General features: G+C 34.6%; 2 protein-coding genes across 5 annotated transcripts; both read right to left on the reverse strand.

Moving 5' to 3' along the window:
- Nucleotides 1-1,416: 1,416 nt before the first annotated feature.
- LOC7470440 (serine/threonine-protein kinase BSK1) lies at nt 1,417-5,889 on the reverse strand. The gene is made up of 9 exons (XM_002306187.4): nt 5,410-5,889; nt 5,154-5,289; nt 4,376-4,509; nt 4,140-4,245; nt 3,917-4,002; nt 2,920-3,108; nt 2,408-2,572; nt 2,212-2,325; nt 1,417-1,858 (listed from the first exon to the last, which is right to left on the reverse strand). The coding sequence occupies exons 1-9, from the start codon at nt 5,722-5,724 to the stop codon at nt 1,604-1,606; spliced, it is 1,500 nt and encodes a 499-aa protein (XP_002306223.1). The 5' UTR covers nt 5,725-5,889; the 3' UTR covers nt 1,417-1,603.
- A 6,238-nt stretch (nt 5,890-12,127) lies between these two features.
- LOC18097945 (protein ROLLING AND ERECT LEAF 2) lies at nt 12,128-18,715 on the reverse strand. Of its 4 annotated transcripts, XR_008058999.1 has the most exons (6): nt 17,022-18,715; nt 16,674-16,864; nt 15,341-15,564; nt 12,894-13,638; nt 12,358-12,804; nt 12,128-12,291 (listed from the first exon to the last, which is right to left on the reverse strand). XR_008058999.1 is itself a non-coding variant. In XM_024599453.2 (5 exons), the coding sequence occupies exons 1-4, from the start codon at nt 18,358-18,360 to the stop codon at nt 12,915-12,917; spliced, it is 2,478 nt and encodes an 825-aa protein (XP_024455221.2). In that variant the 5' UTR covers nt 18,361-18,715; the 3' UTR covers nt 12,128-12,804; nt 12,894-12,914. The 4 variants fall into 4 exon arrangements, 2 of the variants coding, with proteins under 2 accessions (XP_024455221.2, XP_024455220.2); XR_002981381.2 differs by having other exon boundaries at nt 12,358-13,638; XM_024599453.2 differs by having other exon boundaries at nt 12,128-12,804.
- Between the last annotated feature and the right edge of the window lie 287 nt (nt 18,716-19,002).

Consider the following 19,002-nt stretch of genomic DNA (forward strand, 5'->3'; position numbering starts at 1 on the left):
AAAACTGTTTCCTGTATCGCCACCATTTCCCAACATGATGAGCACATTTGCAGAGTAAGAGATTCATCATCAACTGTGGATTTGGCCACAAGCTAAGTAGATCTTGAAGGGCATTGAACGCTTTTCTAGGCGCATGCATGATCAAAACTAGAGTCTCCTTTCTCAATATCTTCAATCAGTAACTGAATAATCATTGAAAATCATACTTCGCTAATGATTTGAAGTGCTTGTTTTTCTTATACCGAACACGGTTTCCATGATTCTATCATACCATGTGTAGCTTATGATGCTTTGCCATGAATCCATACACTGTGATTAGACAATTTGGTCTACAACCAAATTTATATATAACAATGGTAATTGTTCTCCCACAAATTCATATTATATTAAATGGCATAATATTTGCCAAAACTAATGTAATAATATTTGCTGCAAATTTGGTAAGGTTTTATTGTATTGATTATATTCAGCAATTAAAATGTTTATTTCTTTTCTTTTTTTTGGCTTTGTTAAAATTAAATTAATTTATATTTCTGTGTCTTTTATTTGTGGTATTTTATCACTTTCTGGTAAAATTTTATTATGTTTATCATATATATTGTATCCTTATTGTATTTGCTGAGTTTAATTATTATGTTCTTGGTAGTATTTATTTATGATATTATTTATTTATGATGGTATTGAAAATAAAAATAATTTTAATTCATGTAAATATATCACACACGTTGAATAAGAATGACTCATCCTAGTCATCAATCGACATGTCACTTTAATATTTTAATTAAATATTTAATTGATCTTGATTGAAATTACTTCTTAATTACTATAAACATTACAGGGACCCCACGCTTAAGGAGTAGAGGAAAATGCAATATGGGCCGGAGTTATTATAATATTGGGCTTATAGGCAACTCAGGCCTAGAGCAGATTAGTCTAAGGCAGCAGTAGGAGGTTTCCAGAATTAGTTTAGCTGGGCTGCCCTACGGTCGGTTGCTTTTGCTTTCAGCGGCCCAAGAGAGCCCAAGAATGCACTTCTCATTTCTTATAGTCTTTCTAGGCCGCTTGATTAGCAACACCAACTCTCTCTCTCCTGGGCTTTGGGCTAAACAAGATGACCGGACAAAACCTCTAGCTAAGGACCAGGCCCGTAAATATAGGTAAAGCCGAAAACATTATTTTAATAAAAACAAATTCAAAATAGGATCAAGCTGAGTCAACGCCTGAACCACCAGGTCAACTTATATTTTTTATCAAGTCAGCCAGTTTTTTTTTCTTTTCTTTAACTTAGATTAGCATACCCCTCGAGTTAACCTGTCAGACCAATATGAGTTTTAAAACAACACCAAAAAACAGGCTCGTTAAATAACATGCAGATCTTCAGGACGCCATAGTGAAACCTTTAGCATACTAGCTGAATTGGTTCCCCGTGAAATGGGAAAAATTATACATGCATTAATGAAGAAGGGTTTTGTATTTTTCTCTACATTACATTGATAAAAACAAATTCAATTCCCAGCTCAGATTTTACACAAACTTGGGGTAGCCTCAATGACAATGGGTAGTGGTGTGGGATATTTATTTATTTTTGTTGTATATCTTTTTCTCATGATCCTTTTCCACCTCTTTGCTTCTTTTCTTCTAATGCAGCAGCTTCATTCAACATATCCGCGGCATCATTGTGCATGTCAAGTTTAGCAAGGGCAACTGACTGCATGTAGAAGGCTGTAGGCCAATCTGGATAAACACATTGTGCTTGCATTGCATCTCGAAGAGCGGCATCTGGTTGATCACACAAGAGATAACAAAGACTACGCCGAGCAAAAACAGTTGGGGAAACCATGGTTCCTACGTCTATGAACTGCATCGCAAAACCAAGCAAAAGGTTTTGGGAACATGTATACGTAAGTTGTTTCCAAATCTTATTTGTCTAACTAATGCTTGTGCATATTAGGCACAACTCTTCTGCACAAAGCATGAAACCAAGCTAATATAATATATCATTTTCTGAGAAAACCGATATGCTCTGTGACTAATTTGCAAAAATGAAAACAAAGTGTTTGAAACTCCTGTCTCAATGAACAAAACATGCAATCAATGAATCTGTGGATATAAAATGAATAGGCAGGATTAAAACACACTATAAAGCCATCCAAGAAATAACCAACTGACTGAAAGATTCAATGAATAACTGGGTAGCTTTCAAAGATATACCTGGGAATAACAGTCAATGGCAGTTTTAAAATCTTTGTCGCGGAATGCAAAGTCCCCTCGCTTTCTCGATTCCAACATATCTCTCATCTGTTGCGTCCACTCTTGGAAAGATAACTGAAGCAAGCCACGTTTTAGAAAACATATCAGCGTATTCAAGAACAGAAATAGATAGGACTTCCTTTTCTTAAGCAATTACCTCATTTGTTCCCTCGTCATCTTTGTAGTGCGTCATAACCAAGATCTGATGAATTGCTGTTAGGTCCATCCGTGAACAGGCCTCCCCCATTGGGGAGAGGGGGCGCTGAGGAGTTGCTGGGGCTTCCTCATGCTTTGATATTCCGAGCATAACATAAGATGGAACCTGACAGCCAAGAATTATGATAATTAGTTTCCCAGCCTGACATGAACTAATATGCGGAGATGATCCCATATGAAGAACAAAAGGAATGGGCATTAAGATACTTATTTCTGGAGAGAGAAGAATATAGTGTCTTAACATCAGAATATGTGATTTACTCATTGGTGTAAGATACTTTTAAGTCTCTTGAGTTGTGATTTGAAGCTTAAGACATCCAAAACATTGTTAAATTGACAGAGTAAATAACCACATCCAATGACCGGTTCAAAATATTTCACTCTTAAAGGAATGAAGAGCTTAAATTGATAGCTGTAAAATCAAAATAGATGGTGTAGCTTGAATTTCCTTACATCAGGTTTTGTTTGCAGTGGAGCTAGTGTTGTAACGAGGTCCTTCGTACTGGGCCGCTCCCTAGGTTCATATTGCAAACACTGGGAGGCAAGCCCAACAACCAAAGTTGCTTCTTCTGTAGAAAAGTTTCCCTCCAAATGTGAATCCATCAAGAGAATGATGTTTTTGCCCCTTATCATATCAATAGCCTGCAGTGGCAACATCAAATTAACACCCAAGATTATATCTTACAAAAAATGACAAAAATTGAAGAAACATCAATGTTGTATCCATACGGTCCACGTATAACAACCAACAAAACCGAGATGAACTTTTGGGGATGCCTGGTGCTTTTGCTAAAATGCATAGTAACATATACTATATGCTATTTGTAGAATATCATGAAAGATGATGAGCATAGATGCAAAATAAGACTACTGAAAAACATCTAAACCTGCTTGTCACTTTGTCCTGAGGTTACACAAAAATGAAAAATATGCCTTCAATCAAATTCAAACATTGTGTTTGAGACAAAAATGATCATGGTCAAGATATCTTTGATTCAACTGAAATACTAATTCAAATATTTATGACTGAGTGAATAATGCTACAACCAGTTGAGAAGTGCTGTTTAATTGGTTTCAATATTGCACTAAACCATGATATTTAGACAAATGAGGTCAACAAAAACCCAAGGTTAGCAGACTATCGTAGACCTGGAGGATACAGGGGATGCACTTGAATTTAGTAAATTCTTGCTAAGATGCATCGTACAAGAAAGACAAATTCACTATAGAGATTCATTATGAGAAAATTCAGAATTAGAAAAAATCTCATTCTTCATACCCCTTTTTTAATCATTTCATTTAGATTAAACAGAAACCATGGTATTTACAACTCATAAGGCTACTCTTTAGATAGGAAATTATGGATGAAGTTGGCTCGTAAACCAGATAAATAACAGAACCATCCAAGATTGAAATGAAATGCAACCAGCTATGTGCATACACCACTTACACGACTTGGAGGGATATGCTTTCCACTTAGCAAATCCAGAAGAACAGTACCAAAGCTGTAAATAACACTTTCAGGTGTGACCCTTCCTACAACATTCAAATTATGGCAACAACAAGAAGTGTTAAGCCAAAACATGGACAAAAAATGGCAATGCGATTTGAAGAGAAGACAAGTCAGAAAACAATTAACAAGCTTGCCAATATAAAAATTTGACAGTAATTACCATTTCTTAGATACTCTGGAGGAGTGTAAGCAAGATTTGTACTGTAACTTTTCCCATCTCTGCTATTTTTCATCAAGCCAAAACATGAAAGGCGTGGATCACCATCCTACAAGGTCCATTAAAGAGAATTGATAAGCAGCCTAGATTCCAATAAATGCATAATGCATAGTATTTATGAACACAAAAGAACCACGATACTACATGGTAAGTTCTTAGAATCTGAGAAAAGGGAATACCTCATCAAAGAGAACCCTATAGGCATTCAAGTCATGGTATAATGGACGACCCTCAGAACTACAGTAATCTAAGGCTTCAGCAATGTAGAGGGCTACTCTTAAACGCATTGCCCATTCAATGGTTTGATTTTCCCCTGAAAAGAATGGAAGAAGAATCAAGTTTAGCCCATGATATGTCAGCACAGAAAACTATCTAAAAAAGATGCATCACACTAGGCATTAAGTATGTTTTTGTTTTTAGAGTTGGGTTGGGTTGCTTTTGTAAATACTTTAACTCCAATTGAAATCTTTCTTTGTTTTTAATGGAATAAAATTCTTTATTCATTCAAAAAATAAACTTATTGATGATTTGAAATAAAGCATAAACAACTACAACAATGCAATTGAATTTACTGTGCACCATAGAGGCATGAACCCTATATCAAGTAAATCAATCCTGCGATAAAAAGAGAAGGACCAAACCCAGCGCTATCATAACATATGGAGAACATTTTAATTCAATAAAGCATTGACTAGGAGCAAAATTGGAATTATTGGATACATTACCAGAGCCTTGAACAATACTTCAAGATTTGAACAAACTAGAAAAGTAACAAGAAGGAGAGAAATCAACAATTCCTCGCCATCAGTCAAACAATCATAAATAAATAATGCCAATCAAACTACCAATCATAATTATACTTCAAGTTCAACACAACAAGACTATAACAAGAATCAATAATGGAACAGAAGTGGTCAAACCAGATAAGAGATTCAAGAAAAGCACACAAACACATACAATGGAATAAATGCTTAGCTAGAGTATCATTAGGCATGTACTCAGCAACAAGCAGCCTCTCATCTCCATCACAGCAATACCCTATCAAATTAGCCAGCTTTTTATGCCTCAACTTCCCCACCCCCCATGCCTCCTCCTATGACAACAACAACAACAACAACAACCCAATTCACAAAAGCCATATAAAAATCAAGAAACCATATAAAGAAAAAGACTTGATAAGCTAAAAAATCAAAGCAAGAAACTTTATGGATACCGCAAACTGTTTAGGATCAGGCCAAGCCATCTTAGTAAACTTCTTAACAGCGATCCACCTCCTGTTTTGAAGTCGACCTTTGTAGACAAGATTAGGTGCCTTTTCACCACTTTCAGAGACTATGTTATCAGAACTGAAGTTATTGGTAGCTGTTTTGAGGTCAGAGAAAGAGAATTCACAGAAAGAAGGGACTCCTGTTGCAGGGTCAAGTACAGCAGAACCTGATGGATTGCGAGGTGGTTGTTGTTGATGGGTTTTTTTATGGTCTTTTTCTGGATGTGTTTCAGATAAAAATGAAGAAGAACAACAACCCATGATAGCTCTAGTGCTGGTGTTGGCGGTGGTGGTTGTTTCTTTCTTTCTTGAATTTGTTTTTGGTATGGATAGAGCGGAGAGGTGAATGAGTTATTATTATTTTTATTTTTATTACAAGAGGTGTCTTTTTGTTTTGTTTTAAGAAGCTGTTGTTTGCTGCTGAGTTGTGTTCTTTTACTTTGATCCTTTGTCATGTTTTTTTCCTCGTTTCTTGTAAGGGCATCGTCATTTTAACCTTATCAGAATACCAATACCATTAATTAAGTTCATTGTAATTAAACCCGTTCTTGGTTGGGTGTGAAATTATCTTAATTAATTAAAACGATATTATTTTATTAAAAAATAATTTAAATTTTGACCACGTCACAATTGACTAGTGAAATTGACTTTAAACAAAAAAAAATTGACACTCGTTGAAGAATGAGTTAGTTAGGTCTAAGATCAATTCATTAAGCAAAGTCAAGTTTAATAATTGCTCTTGTGGGAGTACAAATTATCAGTAAACAAATCTATACGTTGGGGAAATTTGAAAAGTTATTAAGTACCGGTATTTAAAATCTAAGTAACCTTCCATATTTGTGAATTTTTAGAAAATACAGTGAGTATTCTCAAACTAAAACTAGGTATATTTTGGCTGGTTGTTCAGGTATGACATGTGCAACTTGACATTCACAGATGCAACATGCACGTAAATAAATTAAAGAAAAATTAGGCACCAAATGCAATAGGTAAAGAAGATAGATGCAAAATCAAGGTTAAATTTTAGGTTTGTTTTCTAGAGGTTACTAGTTCGGGTCTCACAAACCTTAAGGCCACTAGAGACTTACATAGTCGTTAACTTTAGGACTCGTGGGATTAGTCGAAGTGCGTACAAAATGGTCCGGACACCAACGTTAATAAAAAAAAAATAGAATCATAAATGGATTGGCACAATAATAAAAGATGTATGAAAGACAAAATAGAAAGGAGAAAAGAGAGAGAGATACACACACACACTAAAGCTTTAATAATAACTCAATAAAATAGATTGAGTTATGTGGTTGCTATTATGATGACCAATGGAGGTTTACATAGTCGTTAATTTCAGGGCCTGTGAAATTAGCCGAGGTACACGCAAGCTGACCTAAATACCCATATTAATTAATATATATATATATTAGGCACCAAGTGCAATAGGTAAAGAAGATAGATAGAATCATAAATGGATTGGCACAATAATAAAAGATGTGTGAAAGAGAAAATAGAAAGGAGAAAAAAGACAGAGACACTAAAGCTTTGATAATAACTCTTGTATTATCGTCCTAAAGATTTCAGTGAGATTGATTTATTGAGACCAAGAAAAATCAACTTTTAAAGATGGAATATAAATTATATGCGCCGCCTAAGAACAGCGGTATGCTCACTGTAATTGAATATAAATACATATTACGTGATTGATTGTGAGATGAGCATCTATATCTATGTGTCTCAAGTTGGGATTTGGGTAAATTTAATTAATATTATAGAAGGCAAGTTCTTCAATTAATTATTTAAAAGATCTGGTCCCTTGAATTAGGAGGATTACCATGCTGAGGCCTGCGAATTCAATGGGTCAGATGAAACTGTGTTTGGAAACCCATTTTATTATATTAAAACTTTTTTTTAAAGACCAAATGTATCTATTTTCACGATCATGCACATTTAATTATCATGTTTTAGAAATTAAAACAACTCTTGGTTAGGGGTTCGGAAATTATCCATCCTGAGTAAGCTAGAATATTATTTCATGAAGAATTGGAACGTTAACAGAATCAAATGATATTATCTTTATGATATGCCTGTTTTTTTTTTTTTTTTGTTAGCAGGAATCTTTGGTCTTGGTATTAAGATTTTGTTTGAAAATGCGTTTGAAATCGTGTTTTCTAAAAATTTTAAAAAGAATTATTAAAATTATTATTTTTAATATTTTTATATCGTTTTAATATGTTGACGTTAAAAATAATTTTAAAAAAATATTATTTTAATATATTTTCAAACAAAAAACATTTTAAAAAACAACGGTTATTATACTATTAAACACCACTAATTACTATGCATAAATTGACTACTTGCTATGCATAAATTGAGTGAAGGCATCTATTCTCTACCATTAGCTGCTCTTAATTCTTTTTGCACAGATCATCATTCGCCACTTCACCGCTACTTAACTGTGGAAAATTAGTAGCAAAGTGGATGCTAATGGATTTTCTTGAGCTAGAAAAACCATAAGTTTTCTTAATGCAATATTAAGTGTTATTTTCAAATCAATTAGTAATCGAATTACGATATATATATATATTTTTTTTTCGAATAATATTAAGGACATATGTTTTATATTATTAGCTTGGTAAAATTAATAAATTTTTTAAGATACTGGTCTCAAAGGTACGTACATGGTATAAAAGTCTTGAGAAAAGGATGTTGTTGTCGTTATAATCGACCAAAGTTGCCATTTTTTTATGCTCTTCTGGAAGAAACCCAGCGGAAGAAAACACAGAGAAATGCATCCCATCGATGGTAAGCCACATTTGGCAAACAATTAAGAGAAGCCCAGCTTGACTATGAGATGGGGGATGGAAGAGAGGTGGACGAAGGAGGAGTCAAAGCGGACTACTTGTCGCAGAAGTTTGATCCAAAATTTAAAGATGAATAGACGACCTGTATTGTTGTTCAGGGCAAAAGACACATGAAATATCAAAAAATATTCGACTTCCATCATTTTCAATTATATATCAAAGCAAACCAACCAACCCAGCTATAACCCAAGGAAGCTGTTTATTTTATTCTTGCTTCGAGATAGGAGAGACTGTGAGCTAGCATGGCTGGACCACAACAAAGTGTTCTTTTGAGTGCACAACGTTGCCACACTTGAAAAACAAAAGAAGAAAAAAACAACGATAGATGCTCGAAGTTGAGCAAGAACTGAATATATGCCACCTTTATAGAGATTTTGAAGGTATCCATCCCTTTCAGATTTTCTGTCATGCTAAATCATGTCTACAGTCAAATATACAGTAGTTTTTCTCACTCGTAAATGCATATGTAGGCTGTCAAGCAACATTGATTTTCTTCTTTTTACACTGGAACCCTGCACTTTGAGTTTACTCTCCACTATTTTCTGCTTGCACGAGTGTACGATTGTGTCAGCAGCCTAAAGGCATGACGATGATGATGATGATGAACACTCCAATTTTTCTTCCACCAGAACAGTTATCACAAGCTTTTTCTGAATCGAGGGACTGCGGCTATGCCATGCAGGAAAGCAAATATGAACAGTAAACTGCTGTATATCAGAACCAGAGAGTACTGATCGCTTTATCACGACACTGTAAAGATAGGCCTCCATTATTTGAAGCTGAGTCATGAATTGATAATACATCGTACCTCTTCAAATCTATCACGTAAATCATTAATGGCATTTGCAGGTTTCTTTTACGGTTGAAACATTATGTTTTTTCAAAAAGTTGGGCCTGAGATCGAGAGCTGTATTTTAGTGCATAGCATACAAGACAAGTTGTTGATTATTAACATTAACAATTAACGATTATAAAAAACCTAGAAGAACTCATGGATTCAAGAACTCATATTTTACTATAGATTCATATAATAAATTATTATTTTACCCTTAATGGAAAAAATTACAAGAAAAGAGAGGGTTAGCTAATATTTTTACATCTTTGATACATAATATAATTACTAAATTACCCTTAAAAAATGTTTTTCTTAAGTTAGAAGACTTCTCGAGTTTTTTAATCTATTTGTACAGTACAATTACTTAAATGTTTCTAAAGATAATTTTTCTTAACTTTGGATACAAGTGCACTAGTGATTTGTTATGAGTTTTTATATATATATATATATATATATACTTATATGAGATCAAGAGAGTAAATGGATCTTTTAATATATATATATATATATATATATATATATATATATATATATATATATAAAGTGTGCTTGCATTTGGGTGTTGTCGCACCCTTAAAGTGACGTGTGTAGCACCTAAACAACTTCGAACACCGTTATATGGGACGGCCTTTAATGCACCTCACCACACCTATCACAATAGTAAGGTGCGTGCTGTCAAAAGACCGTTGATTGAGCTCTAGCTACATTTGTTTTCTTCCCTCTCTTTCCTCCCTCCCCTCTTAACAAAAATGTGTTGGTCATTACCAAAAAAAAAAGAAGAAGAAGTTTAGTTTTTTGTTTGTTGAGTCAAATTAGATCTTTATTCTTTTGATTGCAATGTATTTGGTCTTGAATCATTTAATGAGTTTTGTTTTTCAATTTTATCCCTTAACATTTGAATTTTATATCAGATTTGGTCATAATTCTTTTAATTGCAATGTATTTGGTCTTGAATCCTTTATTGAATTATATTTTTTTTCCAATTTCATCCATTAACATTTGATTTTTATATCAAATTCGGTCCTTATTTTTTTCCTTGTTATTTTTAGTTTTTCTTATCCTTTTATTAATTGAAATTATTTTTTAATTTCATCCCTTATGATTTGATTTTATTTTCATTTTATGTCAAGTTTGGTTCTTATTCTTTTCAAATCTATATTTTTTTTGATTTTATCCTTTGTTTCAAGTTTATCCTTAATTATTTTGGTTGGTTGATAATTTTACGCTGTTATTTTTTTGGGTTTCCCATACATGCTGTGATCCGACCTCGTGATCCATGTCACAAGTTCTGAAAGTTGGATGAGGTTGGCTTTAATCATTTCTAATTTTTTAAAAAAAAAATCACCCATCATCATTAGGTTCATAGGAGATTTATATTCTATGTTTTTTTTTTTTTTACGTTTTCTTGCTATAGAGTTATCCCGATATCATGTCTCGGATCATGGATTCAGTAGATTCACTAGGTTTGACTCGAACCTTTTTTTTCATTGTTTTTTATTTTATTTTATTTTTCCCTTCAATGTTAGATTGGTTTGAGAATTAAGATTCGTGATTTTATTCAATCTACTTTTCATGAAATTATCTCGGTTTCACTACTAGGTTATAGGTTTGGTTTGATTTTTGCTCAAGTTGGATGATAAAAAATTATCATGTCCGATTCTTTTGAATGATATACTTTTAAGAATTCACTTATGTGATGGATCCAACATACTCGAATCAATTTTTTTAAAAATATATTATAATGATAAAAAATTTTAATATTGGCAAGCATTCATCTTTTGCATTGAATCATTGTTGTTTTTTTCATTTTATTTATTGTCAATATCTTATTTTCTAATCATATTATAAAATTAACCGAGTTTATTAAACTCTCAATAATTAGAATCTTAGAATTGTTTCTCCTTTTTTGAAAATATATGCATTGTCTTGATATCTTTACTACAATAAGAGAAAATAGGTAGGCCTGCGGCGCATCGCATGTCACTTACCTAGAAAAAAAACTATAAAATGAACAAATTTTATTGTACCCTCCTCACAAAACATTATTCATTCGAATATTGTTTTGTTTTCTCCCTGGTTTTTATTTTCAATCTATGTTATTTTTTAATTTCAATTACATTATTTAATATTAGATTTATTAAAAATTAAACTTCATAATTTTTTTAATATATTTTTTATAAAGTTTTTTCAATCTCATAATCTAAATCGCGAGTTTAACATATTAACTCGAGTTTTTTTTTTATTATTATTAATTTTTTTTCTCAAGTTCATTCTTAAACATTGATTTGATTGAAACTTAAACTACATAATTTATTTTGATTTTTTTCTATAAAAATATCTCAGTTTCAAATTTTCTATTAGGTTATCTCAATTGTAAGTTTGAGAAGTTAACCGAGTTAATTTAATTTTTATTTTTTTATTTCTTTTTCAAATCTATCATTTGAATTTATTGAAAATTAAATTTTATAATTTATTTTCTATATTTTCTATAATAACTCTATAGGGTTATTAGAATTTTATTTTGATTTACTTTCTATAAAATTATTAGAATCTCATGATCTAACATGCAGATTAACTCGAATTAATTCAAATCAATTAAACATATTTTTATTTTAATATTTATATAAAAAACATCTTAAATATTTACTTTAAATCAAACTATATTTTTACCAATCCAGGTTATTTTTTAAAAACTAATCAATTTTTATTTTAATTACAATCATCGATTTGGAATTAAAAAAAAAACTTTTTTTTCAGACGACCCACGCACACTTAAACCTAAGACTGTATAGCTTGTGGTGGTGTTAGGGGGAGGGTTAATAAGCATATTCAGCCCTACAATTTAAAATGTGACAGTAACAACCCAAAACCGCCCTCAATTGGAGAGCATTCTTACGAAATTTTTTTTAAAAAAAATTAAATTAAAATTTTTAATAATTTTAGATTATTTTAATGTATTAATATTAAAAATAAATTTAAAAAATAAAAAATAAAATACTACTTCAATACATGTTCAAATAAAAAATACACGATCACAATAACAAACAAGTTATTAATCCTCTTGTCTGCCGAATTGTTGTGTTTGCAACAACTTGAACAGTACTATTTATCGAAAGCATTTCATTTCGTTGAAAAGGCCTGTACAAAAATCAAGTATAAATAAATATTCAAAGGAAAGGAACAAAAAGATTGAAGTTATTTTACCATGCATCTGATATCTCTGTGCCCGTGAAGCCACAGTAACTCATCCTCGTTCAAAATAGAGGGGAACTATCCTTTGCTCAGATTAACAAGGTTGCAGACCCATTGCTTTCCTTAACCTCTCAAAGATTGTTCCTTGGTTCTTTCCCAAGGAGGCTAGTGGCGCCAAAATGTCAAGGATGCAGAGTGGCTTGCTTTGGTTTTATATCATCATGAACTCACCGTCTGCTGCCCTTGTTATCCTGTTTACTTGATGCAACTGAATTCTGCAGAGGTAGCAGAAGGATGATTCTACTCACAACCTTGGCGAGCCTCCCAAATCTAGGCCCCACCGAGTATGGCTCTGCCCCCAGTTGAGGACTTGAACAACCGGAGCTGCCCATTATGGACCATATTTGGAGTAAAAAATATCCAGCAAGGACTGAGCAGATTGAGCCGATACCATGGATTCTTGATGATCCTCATAGGGATGTAAATTTCAGTTAAGAAACAAGCTCAGGATTAAAAAGGAGGCTGAGAAATTTCTGATAAGCCAATACCTGTGAAACTCTTTTATGTTCTCAAGCACGCCTTTCTTCTTCACTACGTTGCAACAGCTCCTCATAAGCCTTCATTGAATCAGCCATGAATCTTTCCATGGCTTCAAAAATGCATTGTAGGCTCCCCTGTAGACTACTATTACTAGTGTCACTTTGATATACAATGTTTCCAGTTACTGACAGACTATTACCATCCCCAGCAACCAGGACTATTTTCTTGTCTAATGCCTGAATCTCCTTTTGTATCTTCTGATCTTCTCTATCTAAGTTTCTGACTTTTCTCTCCAAATCCTTGTCTGTCACCAATCTCTGACGCATTTCTAGTTTGTCATGCTCCCGAAGTTGAAAAACACTCGTCGTAAAAATACGCATGGCGTTGATTACTTCCTTCCCAGATATTCTATCCATAGCTTGTGCCCACTGATTACAAATAACAAACACCGGGGGCGCACCCATCCTACCAGGCGAGAAAGGAACTATGCCATCTGGTGTTTCTTCTGGTTCATATAAAAGACACTTAACAAGCCAGTTATTCAAGGCTCTCACATAACCTCTCTGGGCACCAATCCAACTAGAGAAACTAGAAGTCCAACTAAGAAGCTCATGCCCCAGCTGCAGTGTGACATCTAGATGATCATCACTGGGCTTTTCACCTGATCCAAGGGGACCTAAGCCTCTGGCTTCTCTAATTGCTTGGCACTGAATATGATGACATTCAAGCATACTCTTCCACATTCTGGTTAACCTGAAACATTAAATGCAGAAAAACTGCCGTCAAGACTAAGGATAAACATTAACAATTAACTTCTATTTAAGATCATATCAGCATGGTAATGGAAGTCAGGAAGTGCTCCACATCCAGAGAAGAGGCTACTGTTATATATATGCATAAGAAGAATTTTTAAAGGGATCGCTTGAAAGCCATTATAATAGCAGGAGTAATATAAAAAGGTTAACTCCATAAATTTAATAAAAAACAATGCAATCCACAAGCCTTTCCATAGGAGGGATCATTTTAGCCAAGTTCAGGTGTGCCTGCTGTTTGTGATTAAAGCTTTATTGTTATTGTGGTGGTGGCATACCTGCAGAGGGCGCAGCTAATGCAAACATCATAAAAGGCATGAACACCTGCCCTTATATAAAAGGCTTGAATACAGTTCACTGATAACCAACAATTCCTTTCTTAGTCTTCAAACTGCCAACTTATCTCCTTTAGTAAGTGTGTAAAACTAAATCATGTATTCTAAATGATTGGGCATATTGAATAACATCTAATAACTAAATCATGTCTTCTAAATGATTGGGAATCTATTTATAACATCTATTGATATACTAGCACATCCACAGACCATAAAAGAAAGGGACTGCAAACAGGAGTGCTTTATACAAAAAACAAACGGCTTCCAACAATTAATAAATGAGGTAGATTTTGCATTTCTGTGTGGCCCCACCTAATGTATGTATTGAACAAAGTTTAGCTCGTGTATGTCCGAGCCAAGATTCATTAATGCCAAAATTAAGTTTCTATTGACAATAATCAAAGTTAAAATAGGTGTGAACCTCAACCGAGAGCTGATAACTTTGGTCCAAGAAGTTATTTGGCAGGTTCCTTCATGAAAACCTTCCAAGTTGTATGTGAATATTTTCTATCTTCAGTTTTGCACAAGCATCTGAGTAAAGCAAATTAAACTTGCTTACCCCAAACAAAGCTTAAATACCACTTTTCGGTCCCTTTTCAGAACAGATTAAGGACCTCCCACTCCTGCACTAACTTCCCTATGACAACTAATTCTAAACTTCCTCCTTCTGCACTGAACAAATGGGGCCTGCAATAGTTCCATAAAAAACAATGATGGAGGACCACTGTTTATAGCCCATTGCACTAATATTTGCACTCAAAGAAACCGCTGCATTTCTGACTCCTGTTTTTAAATTCTAATTCCACCATTCTGTTCAAATATATCTTTGTCAAGGATGTCCCTTATTGCTCACTGTACAAGAAACAGTCAAAACACTTTAGCTTCTTCAAATGTCATTGATTGCAAGTGTAATGAATTGCCCACACTTTATCAAGGACTTTTGCTAGCTAGATCAAGTATCAATGGATTTCGGAACACATGCACATTGCCCTGTCTGTTTTATCAAACGCTTGAGTATAAGAGCAAGTAAAGCTTGCCTCAACTAACTACCATCCTATTGTGCCCCATACGCAAAATAAATCTTATTTACATATGGATATATATTACATAATTCAAACAAGAGCAATGAAATCCATACTGACATTGAAAATAAAATGGAAAAGAGTAGCGTCATTATGAGTCCAGTTTGGTAATAAGCACATATACAATGAGAATTGAGAGGTCAATAGTTAAGTACACAGCAAATGGTAAGATGGGAAGCAGCTAAAAAGAAATTGGTTATTAGAAAAAAGGCACATATTAACATACCCTTGAATCAATTCATTTAGTTGAGGCCATAGCTCTTCATCCCTAATCTTGTTTATGGTAACCGATATCTTGTCTACGACTTGAATTGCTATCCTTATTTTTGTTGATAAACTCCTGATTAAAGTTCGAGTTGCATCAACTTTATCGACTTCAGCACCCCTCTCATCTAAACGCTTCAGCTTACGACACTTTTTCTCATGAGCCACCCGCATTTTCTCCTCAACCTGCAAAAGCAAAAACTGTGAAACTTCGAGTTCTTCAGCTCAAAGATAATTATTCACATGGATAAACAAAACACTAAGTACTGCAGTGCTGTAATTCCAGATTCCACTACATGCAGAATACTGCCAAAAGACCAAGTGGCATGCATCACGGTAAATATTTAGCCATTTAACTATAAAATAGAACTTCCTGATATAGCAGTATGCTTACTGAAATGAAACATGATAATAGGCACAGAAATAGCATAGCTTGGTTGGTAAGTTCTGCTTTTCATTCCAATGAAGAGGTTATTCATGGGAGACGTGCTAAGAATTTACTTCCAGGGGGGGAAGAAAAGGTTAAGAGACTGTTTGTTTTGTAGAAAATATTTGTTAGGAAAATGTTTTCCTCCATTTTTCAGTGCAAAACAATCCACAGAAAATATTTTCAGTCGACTCCTGAATAGTGCCAATTTGGAGAGAAATATTCTCATGAAGGCAGGTAAAATATTTTCCATGGCGCTACCAACTCATGATATTCACTGACACCACCAAAACCACCATCTTCTTGTGACCACCATTTTATAATCATCCCACTGTAAACTCCAACCAACACCACCACTGGCCACCATCTTATTATCAATATAACCACCATTTATCACCATCCCACCATAACTCTATAACATCATCACTACCACCACTACAACAACAACCATAACCACCTCACCTCCATCGCCGTTGCCGCCACCACCTCTATCACAAACAATACAATTTTTCTCATCTTATTAAAATCATTCAAAAACCATGAATGAAAAATAATTTATTTTACAGGAAAATATTTTCCTTTATACATCCAAATAGTGGAAAATAACTTATTTTCCAAAAAAAATATTTTTCACAAAACAAACACCCTAAATCTTTACCCAACACTTGTAAGAAAATCATAGCAATTACCATGTCTCATCATTACTGGAAACACAGACAAATAAAAGCATGTTTGGAAAATTCATCAGATTTCAATGAATGTACAATACATTGACAACATTTGAATTTGTCAATAAAGTCAGCAGCCTGAAGCAATTTAATCGGTATGATTCCCAGATAATGACAGCAAAGAATAATGCAGGACGCACCTTAACTTCTTGATAGAGTTTCTTCTCCCAAAGATATAGCTTTTGTAAGGTAGAAGAAAGATTTTTCGATCTCACCATCAATTCTTCATCAATCTCCAAGGAAGGGGGACCAGCCACAGCACTTCCAGAAGTAGACGGCTGTGAAGATACTACAGATAATGGAGGAGTAACTCGCAACATCTTGGAAACAGCTTCACAAAGATCCACAAAAACCCTTAAGAACCACGGTGTATTTATAAAAAAAATACCATTTTTACTTCAACATTTACAACAATAAATAAAGCACCAAAAGAAAAACAGCTCATACAGATCAAAATTATGAGCAATCTATTATCTTTTCACACCTACCATGTTTGCGCTGATATGGGAGCTTTCCGACTTCAAGCATCTTCGCAATCTCATTACCACACTCTGAAGCTCTCTCAAACTGAATCTTAATTTCCACAGCCACTTCCAGTGGTCCACCTCCTCGGCCCTTAAATCCAGCATTGCTTCGCTGCTCAGACCTCTCATTATCAACAATTTTCTTATCTACCACATGAACCTCATACGCCACTCTATCTTCCTCAGTAGCCACACTCGGCCTAGTTTGATAAAGCGAAGCAGAAGCCTCAGTATCACCTTCAACTTTACCATCCCCATCATCCATTACCGGCGACTGTGAAAATTTTTTAGCCCCATCCATATATTTTTTATCCACGTGAACTTCCTTCACAAACTCATGTTGGTAATCCTCATCTTCCAAATCCGGAATCCCCTCCTCTTCTCTCAACTCCTTGGAGTCCCTACTCGGCGTGTACTGTGGATAATTCCTATCATAGCCCTCGAACAGATTCAAGAAATCCCAAGCTGAAGCTCCTGGAGGAGGAGGAGGAGGAGGAGGAGGTGGCGGCTTAGACGATGAAGGCACCTCCGGAGGCGGTTGAGATGAAGAAGATCCATACTGATTCTGAGACCCGTTATAACCACCACCCCCACCACCATAATTTGGATATCCAGAATAACCATAAGGGTTCGAATTACTCATTGCATAACCGCTATTTGAATAATTATTATAATAAGCAGGCGACGAAGATTCACCAAAATGAACAGTCTCGGAACTCACTGGCCTTTGCTCGTAAATAACAGACGGAGTAGCGCCTTTATTCTTCATATAATTCGTATGAAAAAACGTTCCGCCGCCGCCTGGATATGAATCTTGATCCATATTCATATAATCCGAGCTCATATACGGAATATGACCACCTCCACCATCATCACCACCACTCCCCTCGCCGTGACCATGCAACGGAGAGGAGTTATCAGAACGATGAAGATGTAAGACATCATCATCGTCTTCATCATCACCATCCGAGTGAAAATGAAGATGAGAGCCCGAACTGGAATGAGAAAGATGATGACCTTTCTTCGGCGAACTCGATCCAACAACCTTTAAATCTTCACTTTTTTTATTCGGAGGTAAATTCAGCTTAGGAGACATCGGACGGCCGCCGCCGCCGGCGGTAAAATTTTCCTTCTCAATAAAAACATATAACGAATTACCAATTCTTTTTAACGACTGGATGTAAGCCACGTGAGCTTCTGCTAAAGCATACCGCTGGTGAATAGCTTCGTCGAGAAAAGCGCAACGGTCACGGCAAAGCGCAACGGCTGGTAGATCTTCTAGTTTCGAACTTGTACAGCCCATTCGAAACGTTAAAATGAACTTGCTGCTTTGGCTTCAAATAATAATAATATTTATAAATTAATATTAATTCTTTTAATTATTATTATTATTAATTACAGTTGTTTTAGGCGTGGGAGGTGATAAAATATTTATAAATAGAGTACAGAGGGATGAATGTGTTGATGGTGATGGAGGAAGAGTGTTTGGTTGGAGAGAAAATTATTGTTAGGGTTTCAGAAAGGGAGGAGGAGGAATCTTTTGCCAGCGGGGAATGTGTCGTCGTTTGTATTGTAGCGGAAAGGTGGTGGGCGAGAGAGAGAGAGAGTAGACGGAGTGTGTGCAGTGTGGGCATTGTGGGTGCTGCGTGGACGCGTCGGTGTGAATTTTGTTTGTATTGTTACCTTTTTTTATTTTATTTTATATTTAACTGGAGATTACGGGATGTCCTGTTTTTAGTTAGTTAGTGTAGAAGGGAGAGGGAAGCAAAGAGTATTTTATGGATAAACTATGGTTTGGTCCTTGTAAATGTCAAAGTGTTTCATCTTGGTTCCTATATAGTTTAAAAGTTTTTATTAGTAGTCTCATGAGTTTCCAGTTGTCAAATAGTTAACTGCAACTAATATCTTATCTAAAATTAAATTAAATATATTTATATACAGTGGT

Source organism: Populus trichocarpa, chromosome 4, assembly GCF_000002775.5.
Source record: "Populus trichocarpa isolate Nisqually-1 chromosome 4, P.trichocarpa_v4.1, whole genome shotgun sequence".
Classification (NCBI taxonomy): domain Eukaryota; kingdom Viridiplantae; phylum Streptophyta; class Magnoliopsida; order Malpighiales; family Salicaceae; genus Populus; species Populus trichocarpa.